Source organism: Heloderma suspectum, chromosome 3 (genome assembly GCF_057233095.1).
Source record: "Heloderma suspectum isolate Gila_16-S chromosome 3, 16-S_ref, whole genome shotgun sequence".
Taxonomy (NCBI): domain Eukaryota; kingdom Metazoa; phylum Chordata; class Lepidosauria; order Squamata; family Helodermatidae; genus Heloderma; species Heloderma suspectum.
The window spans coordinates 291,568,443-291,588,730 of record NC_139460.1 but is presented as its reverse complement, the minus strand read 5'-3'; the positions used below and the strand labels follow the sequence as shown (position 1 = coordinate 291,588,730).

The window sequence follows — 20,288 nt, the reverse complement described above, 5'->3', positions numbered from 1 at the left end:
ATACACAACAGAAGGGCTGCTGCAGGGCACATTCTTGACCAGTGAGTGCCTGTATTCATCCAGTCTTTGTTGTGGCCTCCTGACCAACTTAGGGCGTAATCCTATGAGTTGCGCCCTCAATTATCAGAAGCCCCCGAACTTGGAGGTTTACGGTCATCCTATGCAGGGAGAAGCAGCAGAGGCAATGTTCACCTCTCCGTCTTCCTGCCCTGCATTTTTCGCTAGACAGGCATTTTTGCCCATCTAGCTAGGGTGTTTCAGAGGGGGAGGATGCAAGCTGGGAAGGCCTCCGGATAGCTTGTATCCTGGCGTCTCCAGTCCCCTCCCTTCCCCACCCACCAGAACACCCCGTTTTTCCCCTCTCCGAGATCACGTTCCTGACCTTGGAGGCCAGCCAACGCAGTTCTTTCCATGCTGGCAGGGAAGGGCTAGGATCTCCAATTCCCCCCTCCAAGTTCGGAGACTTTGATTGGGGAATCTGAACTATCCTATGGCCCCCTAGACACTGTCTAGTATTGCTCCTTCCAAATAATAATCTGGCCCCAATTTATTAAAAAAAAACAACCCACCTACATTGCGCATTCACTAGTGCAACAAGAACTTGGTGGGTCCTTAAGCAAAAGGAAATGAGTGGAAACACTCATTTCTGGATTAGAGCCGGTCAGCGGAGCTCGCACAAGAGAGCTCCACAGATCCGTCTCTGTCCAGAAATGATTCCAGGGTTGCTCAAGGATCCGCTTGCTTTGTGTTGTGCTATGGCTGGCTCCTTCCAGCACAACAGAATTAATGGGAGTGGAGCAGCTAATTTGTGATCATCTAAGTGGCTGGCATTGCGCCTTTATAGATATTATCCCCAGATCTAAAGCAACAAAGGCAGAAAAGTGCTGCTAAATGTTTGTTATCCTAGATCCGTCTATGTATCAGCTCTTAATGGCTGAGGGTCTTCGGTGTGGTTATTCTCAGTCCAAGACTCCTAAATAGAAGGTTCTCTGTGCACTTAGGGCAGTGCAGCGTTTTTTGCTTAATACTTTACAGATTTTTGGACCATGGTGTGCTCTGAACTGAAAAGCAGTATTTTTGCTGACCTTGTTGGAAGGCTAATGCTGTTTCTGGGAAGTAAGTGAAACAGGCAGTTCTTTGTTGGCAGGAGCAAAAAGAGAGAGAGAGAGAGAGAGAGAGAGAGGAGAAGGAGACAGCCCTCCCCCTTTCCCAATGTCGTGACTAAGTCAGAAGTGTAATGTGGCTGGGTTTTTCTTCCTACCTCTGCAGACATATGTTTTTCATCAGACTACTCAGCATGACACTTGAAGCTGGCCAGTTTGCCGTGAACTAGACTAGAAGATGGACCTTTTAAATGGGGGCTCACTCACAACTGTACCTCAACTCTGTTGATTCTGAAACAATAAAAACCACTGCAGTCAGTTTGATGCGTCTGTCCTAGGCAATTAACACCTGTGTTGATTGGTGTCTTCCACTTGCTGTATCTTTCCCCACAAAATGGCCTCTGCAAAACAAGTCATCTCAAATTCTCTCTCTTTGGCCTCCAAGGGATGAATTTACCAAGAGTTTTATTGTACTCCTGCTCTGCCCTGCAGTTTGTGAATTAAGCGTATTAAGCCCATTGTAGCAACAGGGCCTGCGTGAGGTCGAGCTGCAAATAAGTGTAGCCCCTGACTTAAGTTTCACCATGGATGCTGCTGCTTCAGTTTGCAAGGAAAAAGGAAAACAAAACAAAACACATATGGCCAGAAATCTCATATTTATCCTGGGACTTGGTGGTCAAGATTGTTATATGTGGGGCTGGTCGTAGCCTGGAGCCCTCATTTTCTTGCCTTGACTTCTCCTTCATCCATTCCCCAGCTGTTCAAGTTCTGTGAATCCAAGTGAGATTGCTTTCTAGCTGGTGCCAAGTGAGATTGCTTTCTTTTTTCTTTTAGTTGTTCGTGGGTCAGGAGACCAAAAAGATGCCTTAAATTCATGGGACTGTTGAGCCCCTATAAATCTGAATTTGGGTTTAAATTCCCTAGAGACTCCTGTGCTGCATCACAGCCAGAAAAGCAGGAGTGGCCTACCCCTGACCGAACCTCTTGGGGCAGGGAGTTCCACATGTAGGATGCTGCCACCAAGAAAGCACTCTGCCTCATTGCCGCCAATCATGTATCTGAAGGCAACAAGAGGGGCACAACAGCGGATTTTAAAACAGGGGTGTTGAAACATTCAGCCCTAGGGCCAAATTTAATTTTGGAGAAGCTCTTGGGGCTGAAGGCAAAAGGGTCAGAGCTAAAACATCAACACCACCACCAGATACCAGCATATTTTAGCTCAAAGCTCTTACTGGTAAGTAAGCCTTAGGAGAAGCATTTGAACATTTTAGAATATGGTAAAGCCTGCGCGTAAGGCAGAAAACCACCAAACGATCAGCAATCGGGGGAAAGGGTTGTGGCTATCTGGAGAACCTTGGAGGGCCAGATTGGAATCCCAGGGAGGCCAGATGTGGCCCATGGGAGAGAGGTTCAGTGCCCCTGTTTTAAAGGGTAGGCAGGCAGGCTCACATGGAAGGAAATGCGGTCCTTCAAGTATCCAGGGAAATGTAGGTCCTGCCCTGAGTCTGCCCTGTTCCTCACTTTCACTTTAGCAAGGAGGATTCCCATTTCCACTTTATAGCCTGCAAAAAGGGCAGGAGAGGAAAGAGAACAGGTGACATCCAAGGGAGACAACAACAAAAACCCAACTGGATATAAGAGTACAGGAAGGAGCAGTCAACACTGGACAAATAAATGCATTGGGAAAAATACAAAGTAGAGCCCACAAAGTGTAACTGGACAGCCACCACAGTACTGTTGCAGGATCAGGGCTGATGCCAACATCGACGCTGTTCCAAATGCTATATTATTTACTAGATTTTATACTGTATTTCTACTACTATGTATTCCAGGTTGCTTAGAGTTTAAAATAATGTGCTTTACACTGGAAAATGATACAAAAGGAAGAAAGAAATGGGGAGGGAAGAGGAAAATTTAAGCAAATTCAGGTACCAAAACTTGTGCAACTATTGTATAGACAAGTCATAAAACGAACAGGTGGAATGGTCACTGCAGGAGATAGTTCTGGAGTGGAGAAGCCAAATGACAGTTGGTCTCAGCCTGGTTGATGGAGGGGGTGTCACCATCTCACTTTCCTCTCTGTTACAGCCAGGTAGAATGATTTCCTGTCAGGGAGGGTGGCCAGGTGTCCCAAGAGGACAGTCCTCTATTTTGGAGAGCTGGTAGAGGACAGTGCTCTATTTAAAGGTGTCCTATTTGAAGAGGTATCCAGTCCAAGTCTGGTTTAAAGTCGAAGAACCAGAAGATTGAGCAGATACACAGGTCACCTATTCAGTCTTCTCCACTATGGTGATATATTTTTAACTAATAGTCATAGTTATTATTTCCATAGTTACTATTTCTAAACCTGTACATATACATGTCAGTTTGCACACACAAATTGCATATTTGTGTCCTCTTCTGCCCTCTTTTTTGGTCGTTCATTTCTCTTTTTGGTGATGCTTAAGTGGACATTCTACTTCTGGGACACTCTAGGACACCTTTTCATTAGCACCATTTCAGACATTTGCTCCTGGGGCAACATTTGAGCTGTTGCAAAGATACCCCAAAGTACTGGAAGGCCCTATATCCTCACGGACTAATATCCATGTTACATAAAAGTGAATGTTGGTCAGAGATGCAAGTTAAAATGGAGGATGGTGTGTTTTGCAGTAATGGCAACCGTTAAATTATTCTCGGAGGGTTCTCTGAGCCTTTCTACACAAAATTTTTATTGTACACTTGTAGTTGCTCACTCAAGGTAGTTTGCAGGTCCTTTACACGACATTGTCATAATCTAGGGCCTCTCCCACTCTTTGCAACCATTTCCCTGCTTTTTTCAGATCGAGGAAAGTGTGATATTACTTGGAAATGGCGGAATGAGACTCTCATGTAATTGTGCAATTCCACTATACCACAGTGCCATCTAATGGTTGTGTAATGAAACATTTATTTATTTATTTATTTATTTATTGCATTTATACCCCGCCTTTCTCCCTCTCGCAAGGAACTCAAGGCGGCTTACATTATCCTCCTCCTCACCGTTGTATCCTCACAACAACAACCCTGTGAGGTAGGTTGGGCTGAGAGTCTGTGACTGGCCCAAAGTCACCCAGTGAGCTTCCATGGCCAAGTGGGGACTAGAACCCGGATCTCCCGGCTCCCAGTCCGTCACTCTCACCACTACACTACACTGGCTCTCTATAGAAAGAAAAACCCAGAGAAAAACACATGTAAAGGAGCTGATCTTAATTCCACCAAGAATCTGGAAACAGAAGGCTCAGTAAAGGTGCGGGTTAAAAGCCTGAAGTAGAAAAGCCCTCTGAGATTTGGGAGTGTGGGGTGCTGTTATTCTTTGGTAGATAAAAGAGCTTTCTCCATTGGCGGGTACTTCCTTTTCTCTGGTAGAATAGTAGCATAGATTAGGTTATTATATATATAAAAGAATATGTGACAACCCAACTTTTTGAAGTTTATTCTTTCTCTTTATCAGATAACATACGTATGAAAAATACTATGTTGATAGAATTAGATAAGAATAGGGCAGGAAGAATGTAGATTGGGATCTACTGGTAGATCTCTCGGTGATTTACAGGAAGTCAGAAGGATTTCCACCCTTCCCCCCCACACATACACATATACACACACAACCAGGAAGAGAGCCTTTTTCACTCTCTGGAATACCTTGCCCCCAGAAAGAAAATGTGGTCCGAACCTGTTATGTTATAGGCACATGTTGAAAACATTTTTATTTGCCTCCGCGTTTGTTGATTTATGACACCTGTCTGTATGATTTTTAATTCATGGCCACTGGTTATATTGTATCATTGGTTGTTTTAATTATAATTTATATTTGTATTGTAATTTTATCATTGTAAACCTCCGAGATATATTGTACATAATAGGTGGTAGATAAATGTATTTAAATAAATAAAAAAAATACATTCTCTTGGCCTACAGATCTGACACTCAGGTACCAAAAGCAGTCTAATATTCTTCACTTGCTTAACACTCCGAATTCCAGGGCCCAAGCATTATTTTGCGTCTGGTACAAACTTGTAATGCGAGTCCCTCTTACACACTTACCACAATCCCATCCCTCCCATACATACAGTCTCATGAGTCTTGAAAGAAAAGTTTCTATTTTAATTCCGAAATTATGTTTTCGGCATTTCTGAAATTACACCATCGCCCACAGTGTGGCTTTTCTACCACAGCACAAAGTCTGCCCCCCTCTTTTGCTATTTTTGTTTAACATAACATCTGGCCTGAAGAGGAGTCTATGAAGGCTGCTGACTATTTTGTAACTTTTTGGTTGGCCCTAGTTAGTGTATTGCACGAGCCAGACTGCAGAAACGCCTTGTCTGTTTTGAAAAACTGAAGGATGGATAAGTGTCCTTGTGCTTCCTTTAGTTCCTTTTGTTTAACCTCTTTACATTCCTGGCTGCCTGGTTTGTATTTATAGCCAGACATGGCAGTATGGTGTGTGTGTGAACTAGACATTTACTCACATATATACTGAGCCAGTAAATCCTACCAGCAGCACTGCCTCCCACTGTTCCTCGGATCAATGTCCCTGATGGTTGTGATTTGTCTGATTGTGATTCCACTGGCCGTACCTCCCTCCTGCCTGTGCAGAAAGAACTCTGGGACTGGTAGTTCTTGAGAGAGCATGTCACATAGGGAAGCAAAATCTCTCTTGTCTCTCAAACTGCAAGTTCTAATTTAACTGCGCAAGCACACTCTCTCTGTTCTAGAGAAGAGCTTGGGCTAGCAATTCAGTGTTGAGAATCTTCAAACATGATCTACAATTTTGTTTCCATTTCCATTGCCAGGCCTTCCTGGATCCCCAGGCTCCAGTAAAGTCTGCCCCACCCCCATACTTCCAGATAGATAGATAGATAGATAGATAGATAGATAGATAGATACAGCTAAATTCTAAAATCATGTTGAATCCTTGACAGGCACAGAGAAAAACATCTACAGTTGGTGTAACTAATATCACTGGCAACTCTGGAAATCGTGCCAGGGAATAGGATGCTTAAAACAATGCTGACATTGCTGAAAAATAGTTGGTGTAATGTACTTTATAGAAGTAGTCTGTAAAATACACTATTTGGTTATTCATGTAATTCGCATACTGTAATCACAGATGGCCAGATTTCCACTAAGTGCAACCCAAAACCAAACAAGCAGAGGCCATTTTGGAAGAGGCACTCTTTGTTCAAATGGTATAGACAGATTTCTCAGGGAAACATTGGCAACAGCCAGCCACAAAGCTTGTGTGGATTTTCAGTCCTTTTTCTTTTTTAGAAACAATTTATTTATGAAAGCACTGTAGATTCAGATTAACTTTCTCTCTCTGAATTTATTATTGTTTTACCTGCTTTGATATGTGTACCGTAAGCGTTGAAATAAAAAGACTGAAAAGCTGACAGGTTTTCTCCACTGCAGTTATAAATAGCCACCTGTGCCCTTTCGGTATGAATGGCCATGTTTTCATTCTCTTTCTTGTTCTCAAACCTCTCAACTCTTGCAACCTGACCTCTGTTCTTCCTCCCTATCCTGCCTCCCTTGATGACATTGGCTGCCTTTGCTTTGATAGGCCTGGTGTCAGCATGCACCCCGGCAGCCCCAGCTGACAGCTGCCCTGTGCCTCCCTTTAATGGTGGTCTGCGCGCCACCATTTAAATTTCCCACAGTGCCCCCAACATAGCATCACTCTGGGACATTGTGAGCAATTTAAATGCTGGCTCCTAGCTGTCTGACGTTCATCAGACAGAATGGACTGCTGCTCCTCGCTGCTGCTTCCCACTGGGTAAGACCACCATCAGTGGCCAGCCAATGTAGGAGGGGGCCCACTTTTCTGAGGGCCACCTCAAACCTGTGCTCTGATCTCACAGAGGGCTGGTTTGCACATAACCCTAACCCATGTTTATTTAACCCCTAGTTTATTGCCCTACCCAGGATTTGTCTGGAAGATGACAGAACAAACCATGATTGTTTATTTCCCTCTTCCTTCAACTGCTCCCTCCCTGTATCCCAAATGCTTCTGCAGCTCTGTAGTACTGGCATGTAGAGCAGCTTTTTTTTAAAAACCACTTTTGCCTGTCACCTCTGTAGCCTGGTGAAACAACCCATGAACAACCTATGGTTCTGGGTTCACACGTAACAAACCCATGGTTTAAACAACCCAGAATTCACAACCCAACAATAAATCATGGATTCTCTTTATTCATGGTTAACAAACCATGGTTTGTTAGCACAACCATGTTCACACATGACAACCCAGAATTCAACAACCTACACTGTGGGTTAGCGTTAACTGCAAACCAGGCTATTGTGGTATGGGCTATCCAGTCACAGGCAGCTGAGTGCTAAGGGAGAGACCTTAGAAAAATTGGAATGTTGAGGTCTGTGAACAATATATGTTCAAGCTTGCTTTTGTTGTTGTTGTTCAGTCATTCAGTCGTGTCCGACTCTTCGTGACCCCATGGACCATAGCACGCCAGGCCTTCCTGTCCTGCGTTCTCTCCCGGAGTGTGCTCAAGTTCGCTTTAACTGAACTATATTATGAGTTCCCGGACATCACGGATTTTTGATTCTCACTTTGTTTGGCAGATTCAGTTAACCACTTTTGGAATCGTTGAACGAAAAGCATGAGTTGCTTACATATATAGTGATTGTAATATCCTGCTGGAAACTTTCAATAACTTTTAAAATGGCTTGTATGGTGCAGATCATAAAGTGATGGCTTTCAACATGGTTTGTAGTAAGGTTCCTAATAGTCATTCCCAATCCACAGATTTTCCCCACCCTCCAGCCCGTGTTTCTTGTGTTTCACAATTCAAACAGTTTCTAAAAACATGTGCAAAATAGTTAGGGGGGGGGGGTGCTGCCATTAAGGAATTTTAGTAAACAGTTGAGCTCCATATATACACAGTTCTGCATAAAAGGGCTCTGTCTCAACCTAGCATACGTTATGAGAATAAAGGATAGATGACATCATGGTTTAACTTGATCTGCACGGCCAGGAGGAGGACCTCAGAAGCAAAAGTGGCTTGTTAATGTTGAACCACAACTCCCAGTTTGGACAAAATAGCAAGCCACAATCAAGGGTAATAAAAATAAACACTTCCAAAGGCCTCCTCCCCACTATGCAGGAGGAGGAGAGGGAGGGGATGTGTACTGGGGGTGCGTGAGCCTGGGGCTCTCTGGGTTCATGTACGTTGCTCTATACGAAGGATGTTGAGCCTCTTTCATCCCAAGGGCCAAATTTTGTTTCGGAGAAGCTCTTGGGAGCCACATCTCAGTGGTGGGTGGATTTTATTTGTGTTATTTTTTGTATTATTATTTTTCACTCTGAGAATAATCGTCATTGGCCAGCTAACAAATTGAATGAATGAATGAAGAAATAAATATTAATAAGTGCAACTATATTCTAATAATTTCTATATTGTGTTTGTTCCATAGTAATGAATCACCAGCATCAGCCACAAATGACACCCAGTACAACTATATCTCAGCAGAATCACCCCAACCCAAACCCTCAAGCTGGCCTATTGAACATGCCAAATGCACTGACTTCCCAGCAACAGCAGCAACAGAAGCTGAGGCTTCAGAGGATCCAGATGGAAAGAGAGAGGATTCGCATGCGCCAGGAGGAACTCATGCGCCAGGTATTGCTACGTTTTTAGGCACGCCTTATTATGCTGTTGGCTGCCTAATACCTTGAGTATTGAACTCGGAGATCCCATGATTGTTTGAGCATGGGATCTTCCCTGACCTTGAAGAGTAATTTTTTTTTTTTTTTAAAAGAGGGTTGAAATCTGCAGAGTCAGGAGAAATCTTGCATTCAAATAACCATGGAATCTCCTAACGTGGGTTCTCATGATGAGGGAGCACACAGACCCAAGGCTTGTTCCCAGTCCCTTCCCAGAGAGAATTCCATGGTGGAAAGTAGCACATGAACAGGCAATATGGTGGCGATTAATCTCCTCATAGCCTTTGCTCCTATTGGTGGCTAGTGCCCACATGACCATCACTTGAAGAGCCTCTCAGTGACAAAGGCTGCAAATACTCCCAAGGGCTTGTTCTTAAGTCTGTTTCAGCAGTTTGGGCCCAGCTCTATACCTTGACGTTCTTCACACTGTCATATGTCTGAAGATGTACGTCCTTAACAAAATTGTACTCTGGCTGGAGACTTTTCTCATTGTGTTTGTGTTACGCATTATGGGACTTTTAAATATGATTTAAGGTTCGGTTTTTATATTGTCTCACATTGTTCAAAACTAATCTGGTGCTTCCTCTACGTGGCTTTAAGGAAGGCAAGCACTTTGAACAATTGCAGAGGATGTTTTTCGTATGCTAGGGAGTATTCCCTACTGATGATATTGTGTTTTGCCCAGTATGTTCATCAGTTTCCTCGGAGAACACAATTAACCAGTGACTCTGAGGAGTAATGTGGGAACTAACTATATCCTTCTTTTTATGGAGGCTGTTCCTAACTTAACAACATACACAATTAAGGCTGCAATCCGATACACACTTACCTGGGAGTAAGTCCCACTGAACTTGTTATGTCTTACTTCTGAGTAGACAAACATAGGATTGCACTGTAAGCAGAGTTACACATGCTCACATCACTTCCTCAAAGTGCACTTCCTCTGAACCTAAAAAAAAATAGGTTGCAGTGCAGTCTTAGGCATGTCTATTCAGAAGTAAGTCCTGTTTCGGCTACTGGAGCTTAGGGCTGAAACAGACATTACTTTAAATCCAAATCTAGCAACTACATCTTTTTTTCATTTTTACTCTAAAGTAGGCACAGCCCCTCCCCCAAACTGGATCAGGACCCTAGCATGGGGGTAGGGGAGTCTTTAAGATCCACAATGGACCCCCTGCACCTACTCTAGAGTAAAAAAGACATAGCTGCTAGATTTGAATTTAAAATAATGTCTCTTTTGAGCCTTACACTCAGGCAAGTGTGTCTAAGATTGCAACCTTAGACAGCTATTCTGTGCTCACTTACTTGGAAGTAAGTCCTACTGAACTCAATAGGATTTATTTCAGAGTAAACACAGGTAGGATCAGGATGCAAGAAATCTAAAGTGAAGGGTGTGGGGTGGGGAAACTCTCATGCCAACAGTGTCCTTTTGCCTTTGGGATTTGTGCCTGACCCCCTTTGGCTATTCCAGGATAACATTTGTTTATACTGTATTTAGTAATACAGTCTCACATTTCTTGGCAGCAAACTGAAGTATGTTTTCTATTTGTGCAATGACACCAGTTGGCATATCATTTCTGGAGGTTTATTAATGCTCAGTTAGATGCATCAGGTTGCCTAGCAGGGAATATCAAAATTTGTGCCTTGAAATCCTTTTTTCCCCACCAGTATTTTTGTTTATGACTAGTGAAGATATAAGAGGAGGTTCCATGTCAAATTTTCCCATCTGAAAATTCCTCATCTGTGGCTGTTCAAAGGCCAATCGTAAAAGTGAATACAAAAATGGATTCCGTATGATATTCATTGGCATGAACTTAACAGTATTACAGGCTTCAGTTGGATCAAGTTGGATTCTTCAGTTCGATTCTTCAGACCTGAGTATCCTGTTTCTGTATCATTCACACATGTTTTGAGAACAGGAGTGTTCCCCTTAATAGGATCACATGTAGTATAAGGGGACTTCAGACAAACTCACATGTTGAAAACATATATATGAGGGGTAATCATTATAAATGTATAATTCCATCATTATAAATGTATTCTTGCCATACATTCCTTGACTTTTGAGTTTTTCCTAAGTTCTAATCTAAACAGACCTCATTCTTGTCTGATCTGAAAATCTTTCTCATAAAAAATAGAGGCCAAGAATGATACATCAGAGCTAATTTTCCTTTGATATTTCTCCCAGCTATTCAAAATTTGTCCAAGAATCAGGTTCTCCTTTCAAGCCATTCTCCAAGTTCATTTACATAATGCTTAAAGCAGCCATAGCCCTTAAAATAATTGAGAGTTGCTCTAGCTCATACTGTGCAGGCCCAGTTCAAATGTAACAGAAAACCCTGGTGTTCCACTACATGAACAAGCCACAGAGAGCTTCAGGCTTACATGCTCCCCCTCCTCCTTTTTTGAAGTGTTTGCGTCCACTTTTAAAACCACTGTTCCTTGTGATGTCCAGACCCAGGGAATTACAGTTTGTTTAAAATATGGTTAGTGATAACAAGCCAGGATCAAACCATATTCAGTTATGGACATAATATTATAATAGTTATGGACATAGTATTATAATTGCAAGAGCAATCCTATGTTCTCAGAGCAGAGCCTCCAATATCAGGTGCACTGTTCCTTCCTATACCCTGTTGGCTCTTGCCAGCAGGGTGGATGTCAGGAGGGAGGCAGGGTTTACTGTATTTTTCTTCCATCTGTTGGCAGGAGAAAAATTAGTCTCTCCCATTGCCGGCAATGGAAGAGATACATTTAGGGAGCAATCCTATGTCAGGACATAGGATTGTTCGGTTTGTGGGCTCCGAGGTTGGAAACAGGGCTTTAGCCTCCGGGCCCAGAAACCATACCCCCCTCGCCCTCATAGCCAGTATGGTTCTGGCTATGTCTCCATGCTCAAAAACAGAGTACAGAGATGGGAAAGGGAGCATACCCAGGGGTGGGGAGGGGAGGAGACTGGGGCGGCAGCCATACAACATTTCCTATGGCTGCTCCAGCCTCCTTCCCTCCCCCTTTTGAAGTGCTGCTTCTAGACAGGCGAAATCACCACCTAGCAGAAATGCAGGGTGGCTGGAGAGTGGAGACAAAGATTGCCTCTGCCCTACAGCTGCCCTGCACTGGATACTCGGCAGCCTCCAAGTTCGGAAGTTGCTGGCTATTTTCATAGGATTGCACCTTTAGTGATTCAGAGTGGCAAAAAGATTTCAGGGCATAATCTGAGACATAATGCAATAATTTTCTGAGGCTAAATAGATCTAGGTTTGGTCAGTGCCCAGTTGGGAAACCATCCTGGGTGAGATATAAATTTAATAAGAAAAAAACATTGGTGAATTTTAGTTGTTGGGGGGGGGGGTTGTAAGTTTTGGTATTTGGTTTGTTTATAGTTTTGTATTATATGATTATATAGTTCTCAGAAAAAAATTAATGTAGGCTTGAAGGGGGGAATCTTAACGCACATTAGTTGTAATGAACATACAGGCAAAGGACAGAAACAATTCCTAACTGATTAATGTGGAACACAAGCATAAATACTTCCTGTATTCTTAATATCATAAGCATTAAACAGCTAATGATGGAGTATCTCTATCTGGCAACTTCCAGAGATGACGCCAGATAGATGAGCCATTAAACATGACCCATTCGTTTTGCTCGTGTATGTGTGTGTATGTTTTGATTTTTAGTCTTGCAAGCCAGTGTAGCTGCATGCATATAACAAAAGTCAAACATAATAAGGATTTGTATGTGAGTGGGGAAAGGATTTGCCAGGGGAAACCCTAATTCTCAGGAAGAGGCATTTAGCTGTGAGTTATCCTTTGGTGCTACTGGGCAGGATTAAAACATTGGCTCCGCAAGACTGCTTCCAGTAACTCCGCATCAAGTTTCCTCCCTCACTTCCTGGTCCACGTAGCTCTTTGCACCTGTGGTGTGCTGAATTATGGTTCCAATTTTGCACCCGTGGAAAACATAGCACAACTCAAGTAGCTTCTGGAAAGATGGCGCTGCTTGAACCCCATGAGTTCTACAGCACTGCAGTTGTGCCTACTGATTTTAGCAGAGAGACTGTCTTTTGCCCACCCTCACTATGGTTTAAAAAAGAAATAGTGGTGCCATCCCTGGCACACAGCCTGTCATCAGCAGGGACTTCTGTGAACTTCCTGTCAGCAATATGAGTGGTACTGAGGCCTGGGCAGTATGGCAGAGAGGGCAGCAGCCCCCTGAAGGAGTGTCATTGTTCAAACATTTTCTTAGCTGCCCTAATCCTTCATTGTTGCTTTTTCTTTTTCTGTATTAATGCAACCTGTTTAAGGGGGGCGGGGTTAGAAATGCTGAGTAAGTGTGTGCACTTGCTGCTAGGCAACGGAAAGGAGGTGAAGAGGGTTTGGGTGAAAGGGAGTGGAATTCTTTGCGGCAGGCCTCTCAAGGATGGGTCTCCAGTCCAACGGCAGCTGCTGGCTGCCCGACAGCAGGCTTTCTCCGCAGAAATTTCTGATGCTGCAGCTGCCCTGCCTAAAGTGACACACCCAGCAGCAAAGGAATACACAGCTCTCAAGTTGTCTGGTGAACGGATGGGATTTCTCCCTCCTCTACGCCACCCCACTTTGTTTTTAGAAGGTGGGGCAGTGTCAGCTTTCTCCCCCTCCCCCGCCCCAGCTTCAAGAAAGAAGTTTTATCAGCCTTGGACTAGCCCTCCCAGCATTCCTGACCATTGGCCATGTTGGCTGGGGCTGATGGGAGTTGAAGTCCAGTGCAGCTGGAAGGCACCAAGTTGGGAAGGCTGGGCTCTCTGGATAAAAAGAGCCGCTTTGCCCTAATAACATTAAAATGCAATTAATATCTCATGCACAGATGTGTAATTTAATTTCTTCCCTCCCCATTTACTGATTTGAAAAAGTACAGTGAGATCCTATGCATGTTTACTTTGAACTTTAAGCCGCACTTTGTTCCCTGGGATTTGCTCCCTAGTGTGTTTAGGATTGCAGCCACAGTGGCCTTACAATGGTGACCAAGCTTTGAACAATTTCCCTGGTTTATCTTTCATGATAATAAGAAAACAACATTATTAGATATTTCCCTAAGAGTTGTTTAGAAGGAAGTGCCTTATTTGTGTACACTTCACACACATTTTAAGAACTGGAATATATCATATTTTCTCTCCATGTGGATCATGTTTTTTTCAGTCCAGTGGGTATATCCCAGAATTATTCTTGGTTTAACTTCCTGCAGTACAAAGAGCCATACTCTGATGGACAGGCACAAACAAAATTCAGGGCTAATGTTTCTTTGGTGAAACAAAGAGTACAGACTCCTCTTTAAAGGACTTTAAAATGTGTTTGCTAAACCCAAGAGAATACAGCTCAGATAACGTGTAGGTTACTAGAACTATTCCAGGCTGCACAAGTTGTAACCTATCAAGATATACTTAATCCTCTAGCTATGTATCATGACCCAATGGAGACTCCATAAACCTCTTGGTCATGCTGGTCTCAGTTATTCCAACATCCTCCATCTTTGAAGCACTAGTTCAGGGTTACACTAGAGATGGCTTACGCAGATGTAGGAATGGTCTTCATACTTGTCTTACCTAATATTTAATACATGAACAATTTATCTTACAAGCCAATAACTCGTAGATCTCAGCTGCAGCAAATATATACTGTAGCTGAGGATGTGGACAAGGTGCTTAGTACAGTCCTGCTAACCTTGTGTCTCCTTGATCCTTATACCTTATGGCTGATTAGATCTGGCAAGGAGGAGACAACTGGCTGGATCCTGGAAGTAGTCAGCACCTCTTTAAGAGAGGGACTGGTCCCAACCTCCTTAAAGGAGATAGTTCTGAGGTAACTCCTGAAGAAACTGCCACTGAACCCAGAAGATCTTCACAGTAGCAAATGTTCCCTTTCTGGACAAGGTGCTCAAGTGTGTGGCAGCTGATCAGATCCAGGCTCTCTTAGATGAGACTGATTTTCTGAATCTATTTCGATCGTGGTTCAGGCCTAGTTACTGTACTGAAACAGCTTTGGTCATCTTACAAGATATTCAAGACATAGTGATGGCCACCATTTTGGATGGCTTTAAAAGGGGGTTAGACAAATTCATGGAGGAGAAGCCTATCAATGACTACTAGTCCTGATGCCTCCAGTATCAGAGGCAGTATGCCTATGTACCCCAGTTGCTGGGGAACATGGGTGGGAGGGTGCTATTTCATTCATGTCTTGCTTGTAAGTTTCCTGAGGGCAGCTGGTTGGCCACTGTGTGAACAGAATGCTGGAATAGATGGACCTTGGTCTGATCCAGCATGGTTCTTCTTATGTTCTTATGACTCTTATGGGAGAGAGACAGGCAAGTGAAACCTTGTTCATTCTCCTTGACTTCTCTGTAGCCTTCAGTACCATGGACCATGGTATCCTTCTAGAGAGGCTGTCAGAGTTAGGTGAGGGCAGGACTGCTTTGCAGTAGTTCCACTCTTACCTGGACAGATGTTTTCAAAAGGTGGTGCTGGGGGAATTTTGCTCAGTTCTGTGGCATCTTTGCTACAAGGTCCCATCTTACTCCACATGCTGTTTAACATCTACGTGAAACTACTGAGGGGGGTCATTCTGGGGTTTGAAGTGCATTGCCATCAGTATGCCGATGACACACAACTCTATTTCTCTTTGGTGACAGGTGAGGCTGTGGGAATGAACTATGGCCTTCCTGAACTAATGCAAGTGCACTTTTTCCACTTAAGCAGAAAGATTACTCTTATTCTGCTGCACTTATCTTAAAAATGTAAAGAAGTTGAATCAATCTGTGGGCATTCTTGATAATATTAGAACTCAGAAAAAATGAAAATCGGAATAAATTTGGGCTCCTTTTGACTTCCTTTTTTGTTTCCATTCCATTAGCACTGTTGTCACCCTTGGAACCATGTGGGCTAGAAACTTTTTTGTTGCTGCTTAAGTTAAAGGTGGAAGTCTCAGGATTCCAGGAGGAAACATCAGGCAGTGCTACACATGGAAACAAAACAATTTACGGTGCTACACATGGAAACAGAGCAATTTGAAGAATGTTAATGCCAGAGCAGAGTCTCAACGTTCAGTTGTTGCCCTGCATCAGAGAACTGATGGGACGGAAGTATAAGCAAGGAGCAACATGAAACTAGACCCTTCCCACATTCTAAAGGGGCAATTTAGCAGCTGTGCATGCGCAGCGAGCTATTTCTGCCGGGAAGGGATCCACGAAATGTGATGGGAGATTTCTGAAATCATTTGGCGTATAGTTAAAAAGAGGGTTACGTCAAGGGTCTGGTGTGTGTGCAGAGACAGTAAATAATCCAATATGCTCCAACCCTTTGAAGCCTTTACACATTTTGGCAGCTTTCGTAGAAAGCGCTGAAGGAGAAGGCATTCTAGTGCTGCTGCAATGGCAGGCATTTGGACGCTGTTGCAATGTCACACAGCCGCCTTGATCCCACCCTTTTGTTTCCACTGGTTCTTCTCCCCTTTGCTTTTTTGGAAAAAGAAGTGCTCACAGCAGTAGCAACAGCACCAAAGAGAAGAGGCTGCAAGGGCGCCGAGGTTTTTAGTAGTTTTCTAGCAAATGGCTGTGAACATGTCATGATTGGCCAGCAGGAGTCAGTCATTCCCTTTGCTGGATGACTGGCTGCGCTCTTGAGAAGTGACATCTCTTGTGCTGTATGCTCACAAAGCTGTCAGCCACTTGGCATCACGGACCCAGGCCCCAAACACTTCTCATCCGGTCTCTTTTCATGGCTGCAAAGCCAGAGAGATATACCTGTGCAAGTCGGTGCCAGCTTTTCTTGTGGATAAGTTGTGTGTGTGTTTGTTTGGTGGAAGAGATGGTAGTTTCTAGCCCTGAGGTTCAGCTGTGGTGGCAGTCAGACAACTGTAAGACTAAAGAATCAGCAACAAGGAAAGCAAAGCAGTTCTTTTCTTTTTTTAAGGAGCCGAAATGAGTTATATTTTAAAACTTGGATTATGTGGATTTATACATATGAATGTGCATTCTTTTTTCATTTTACTGCTTTCGACTGCTTCTAGTCAATTTTAGAAAGGCAGAGTATAATGAGCCTTGAGTAAATGAAAATCTGAAGGGGAAATTTTCTGAACAAAAATATAATTTATTTTATGTGTTTAATTTTTTTTTTATCCCACTCTTCCCCCAAGGAGCTCAGGGCAGCATATGTGGTTCTCCTCCCACCCACTTTATTCTCACAGCCCTGTGAAGTAGGATAAGGTGAGAAGTAGCCACTTGCCAAAGACACCCAGTGACTGAGTGGAAATTCTGAACCCAGGTCTTTCTAGTCCTGGTCTAACACACTACCTCTGGAGTCCCCATTGTGGTGCCTGTGAGGACCAATGTGCTCACAGACACCTCCAGTGGCACTCTCCAGGCCTCCTAACCCTCATTTTTTATTTTTAAGAGTTTTAAAAAATTATTATTTCTTTAACCCAGAGGCTGTTTTGTATTTAGGTTCTTGGGCATGTTACTTTTCCTTCAGTGTCATCAGTTTGCCTTTGGGAGATGGCCACACCTACCATGGCAGCCATTTTGTGAATGGGCAATCCCACTCACGGCAGCCATTTTGTGAGAGCACCCCAGTACTCTCTCAAAATTCCAAATATGACCACTGGAGTTTCTGTGCTCACAACTCGGGAGAGCAAGAAGCAGTTCCAGGGAAAAGAAGGTATGAATGGACCTGGGTATCTCCTGCTAAGATTGCAGCTTCCTGGTTGGGGTTTTTTTTGCTGTGGCTGGCCCAAGACATTGTGTTACCTGAGGTGAAGAACAAGATGGTTCCCCCAGTTCCACATATGGAACCAACCAGACTGGCACTTGAATCTTACTTCAACTCCTGGAGACAGGACAGTGTCCTCCACTGCACCTGAGAACAGCAGGTTAGCTTAGGGGGCCCTGGGAAGGCCATGAGGCACAACCTCTCATTAGTACTCCTCAGCCCACCCCAGCTTAGAATCACAGAATCATAGAATAGTAGGCTTGGAAGGGGCCTATAAGACCATCAAGTCCAACCCCCTGCTCAATGCAGGAATCTAAGTCAAAGCATCCCTGACAGATGGCTGTCCAGCCTCACCTTGTATGCCTCCAGCGTGGGAGAGCCCACTACCTCCCTAGGTAATGGGTTCCATTGTCGTATTGCTCTAAGAGTCAGGAAGTTTTTCCTGATGTTCAGCTGGAAGCTGGCTTCCTGTAACTTGAGCCTATTATTCTGTGACTTGCACTCTGGGATGATCAAGAAGAGATCCTGGCCTTCCTCTCTGTGGCAACCTTTCAAGTACTTGAAGAGCACTATCATATCTCCCCTCAGTCTTCTCTTCTCAAGGCTAAACATGCCCAGTTCTTTTAGTCTCTCCTCATAGGGCTTTGTTTCCAGTCCTCTGATCATCTTCGCTGCCCTCCTCTGAACCCTCTCCAATTTGTCTGCATCCTTCTTAAAGTGTGACGCTCAGAACTGGACACAGTCCTCAAGATGAAGCCTAAGCAGTGCTGAGTAGAGGGGAACTAGTACTTCCTGGGATTTGGAAGCTATGCTTCTATTAATGCAGTCCAAAATAGCATTTGCCTTTTTTGCAGCCACATCACATTGTTGGCTCATGTTCAGCTTGTGATCTACAACAATTCCAAGATCCTTCTCGCTTGTAGTATTGTTGAGCCAAGTATCACTCATCTTGTAACTGTGCATTTGGTTTCTTTTTCCTAGGTGCAGAACTTGGCATTTATCCCTATTAAATTTCGTTTTGTTGTTTTCTGCCCAGCACTTCAGCCACCTGAGGTGGCTGCCTCACTCTGCCTGATGGTAGGGCCAGCCCTGACATAGGCATCAGTGCAGAAAGGAAAAGGACCAGAGAATCCTTGTGCGTAGGCAATCCTGTAACTTGCAAGTCTTGGCTATGCTAAATATGAGTGCAGCCATGACTCCAAAAACCTCCATGTGGAAGTTCCCTTTGTGACGTTCCGTTAAAGCATGCAAATCAGTGCCCCCACCCTCTGGTTTGTGACTTCGTATGGCTTTGCTTCTAGTCTGCAGAGCTGTGCTCGAGGCAAAAGCATCACCCAAGAGAAGTAGGCTGAAGGCAGGCCTTTGGGGCCTTTGTTCAGGAGTGCTACAAACTCCCACTGCTGGTACCACTGTATTCACCTGAGTTGCCCATTACCCACCCACCCTGTAAACGAATGCAGCAACACGCGTATCATAAGGGAATATGCCTGCTAAGACTAGGGTGCCAAGAACTGCTGTGTCATGAAATGCGTGAGGCAGCCCCAGACTCGCAGACCAGAGGGTGTGGTTGAACAATGTAATTGAGTAACCCAGCCCTGCACCACATTCCATTTATTAATTGGCAAATTAATAATGCATTTACAGAGTTTACAAATCTATGCAATATAAACAATAGCCCATCTCGCACATCCTAAGCCACAGCTTTCCCCCAAGAGCTAATGAGAAACAAACAGCAAAGAGAGAAAGAGAGAGAAAGAAAGAAAGAGAGAGAGAGAGAGAGAGAGAGAGAGAGAAAGAAAGAAAGAAAGAAAGAAAGAAAGAAAAAGAAAGAAAGAAAGAAAGAAAGAAAGAAAGAAAGAAAATTCAGGAGGAGAGAGGAGGGTAAAAAAAGAACAGGGAGGTGTAGGCCGGTATGAGTTTCAGTACTGAAAGAAATCAGCAATGTCCTGCCAAATAAAAGTGTAAACTTCAGGGGTCCTTTCCTCCACACTGACCTCCGGCATTCCTTCTACCCCCCACTCAATAGGACTGCAGTGACAAGACTTCCAGTGTTGAAATACCATCAGGGAAACTCTTTGGACCCATTCAGCAGTCTTCCCCAGCCGGGCACCCTCCAGATGTGTTGGACTGCAGCTCCCATCATTCCCAGCCAGCATAGCCATAGTACAGTGTTGAGGAAGGCTGCCATACAGTATTATATTTTGAAAGTGCCCACCAGGACAAAATATAATCCAGAACCAAATTGCTAAAGGAAAATATTGGGCCAGTTTGTACGACACTGTCAGGAGCGCCCTAGCTGCCTCTTAAAGTCCCCTCCAATAGCCAGCTCAAGACACAGACGAAAGGGATTCTTTCCAAGGCTTTATTCCTTTACAACGTAATGACTCTTTCAGATGCTAATTTCCAGCGACTAAGCAAAGATCTGCACTGGGGTAGCTAGCAGAGTAGCCTAAGCTCCAGGTAAGGCAGTTGATCCCCGTTTGAAGGAGTAGAGCGGGAAAACTCTGAACTTATGGGCTATGGAGAGGTCCTCCCTCTTACCAGTGGGTCCTCGGGACGCAACCGTTGTCGTAGCGCCAAGTGGGCACAGCGCCTCCTCTCGGCGCCCTCCAACTGGCGCCGCTCCCTGCGTCTGCGCAGAGCGTCCAGCAAGGCCCCATCCCCCGCTCTCTCGCTGCCAGGGTCACTACCTCTCTCAGGAATGCGGGCAGGAGGAATCTCTCCCTGCAGCTGCACCCTTGAGAGA

General features: G+C 44.1%; 1 protein-coding gene across 1 annotated transcript in view; it reads left to right on the top strand.

Annotated features, from left to right (window-relative positions):
• The window catches only part of WWTR1 (WW domain containing transcription regulator 1), a 124,429-nt gene that overhangs the window by 86,109 nt on the left and 18,032 nt on the right, over nt 1-20,288 (top strand). The window contains exon 3 of the mRNA XM_084847268.1: nt 8,556-8,761. Within this exon, the coding sequence (XP_084703394.1) occupies nt 8,556-8,761 (206 nt within the window). The remainder of the gene's footprint in view (nt 1-8,555; nt 8,762-20,288) is intronic.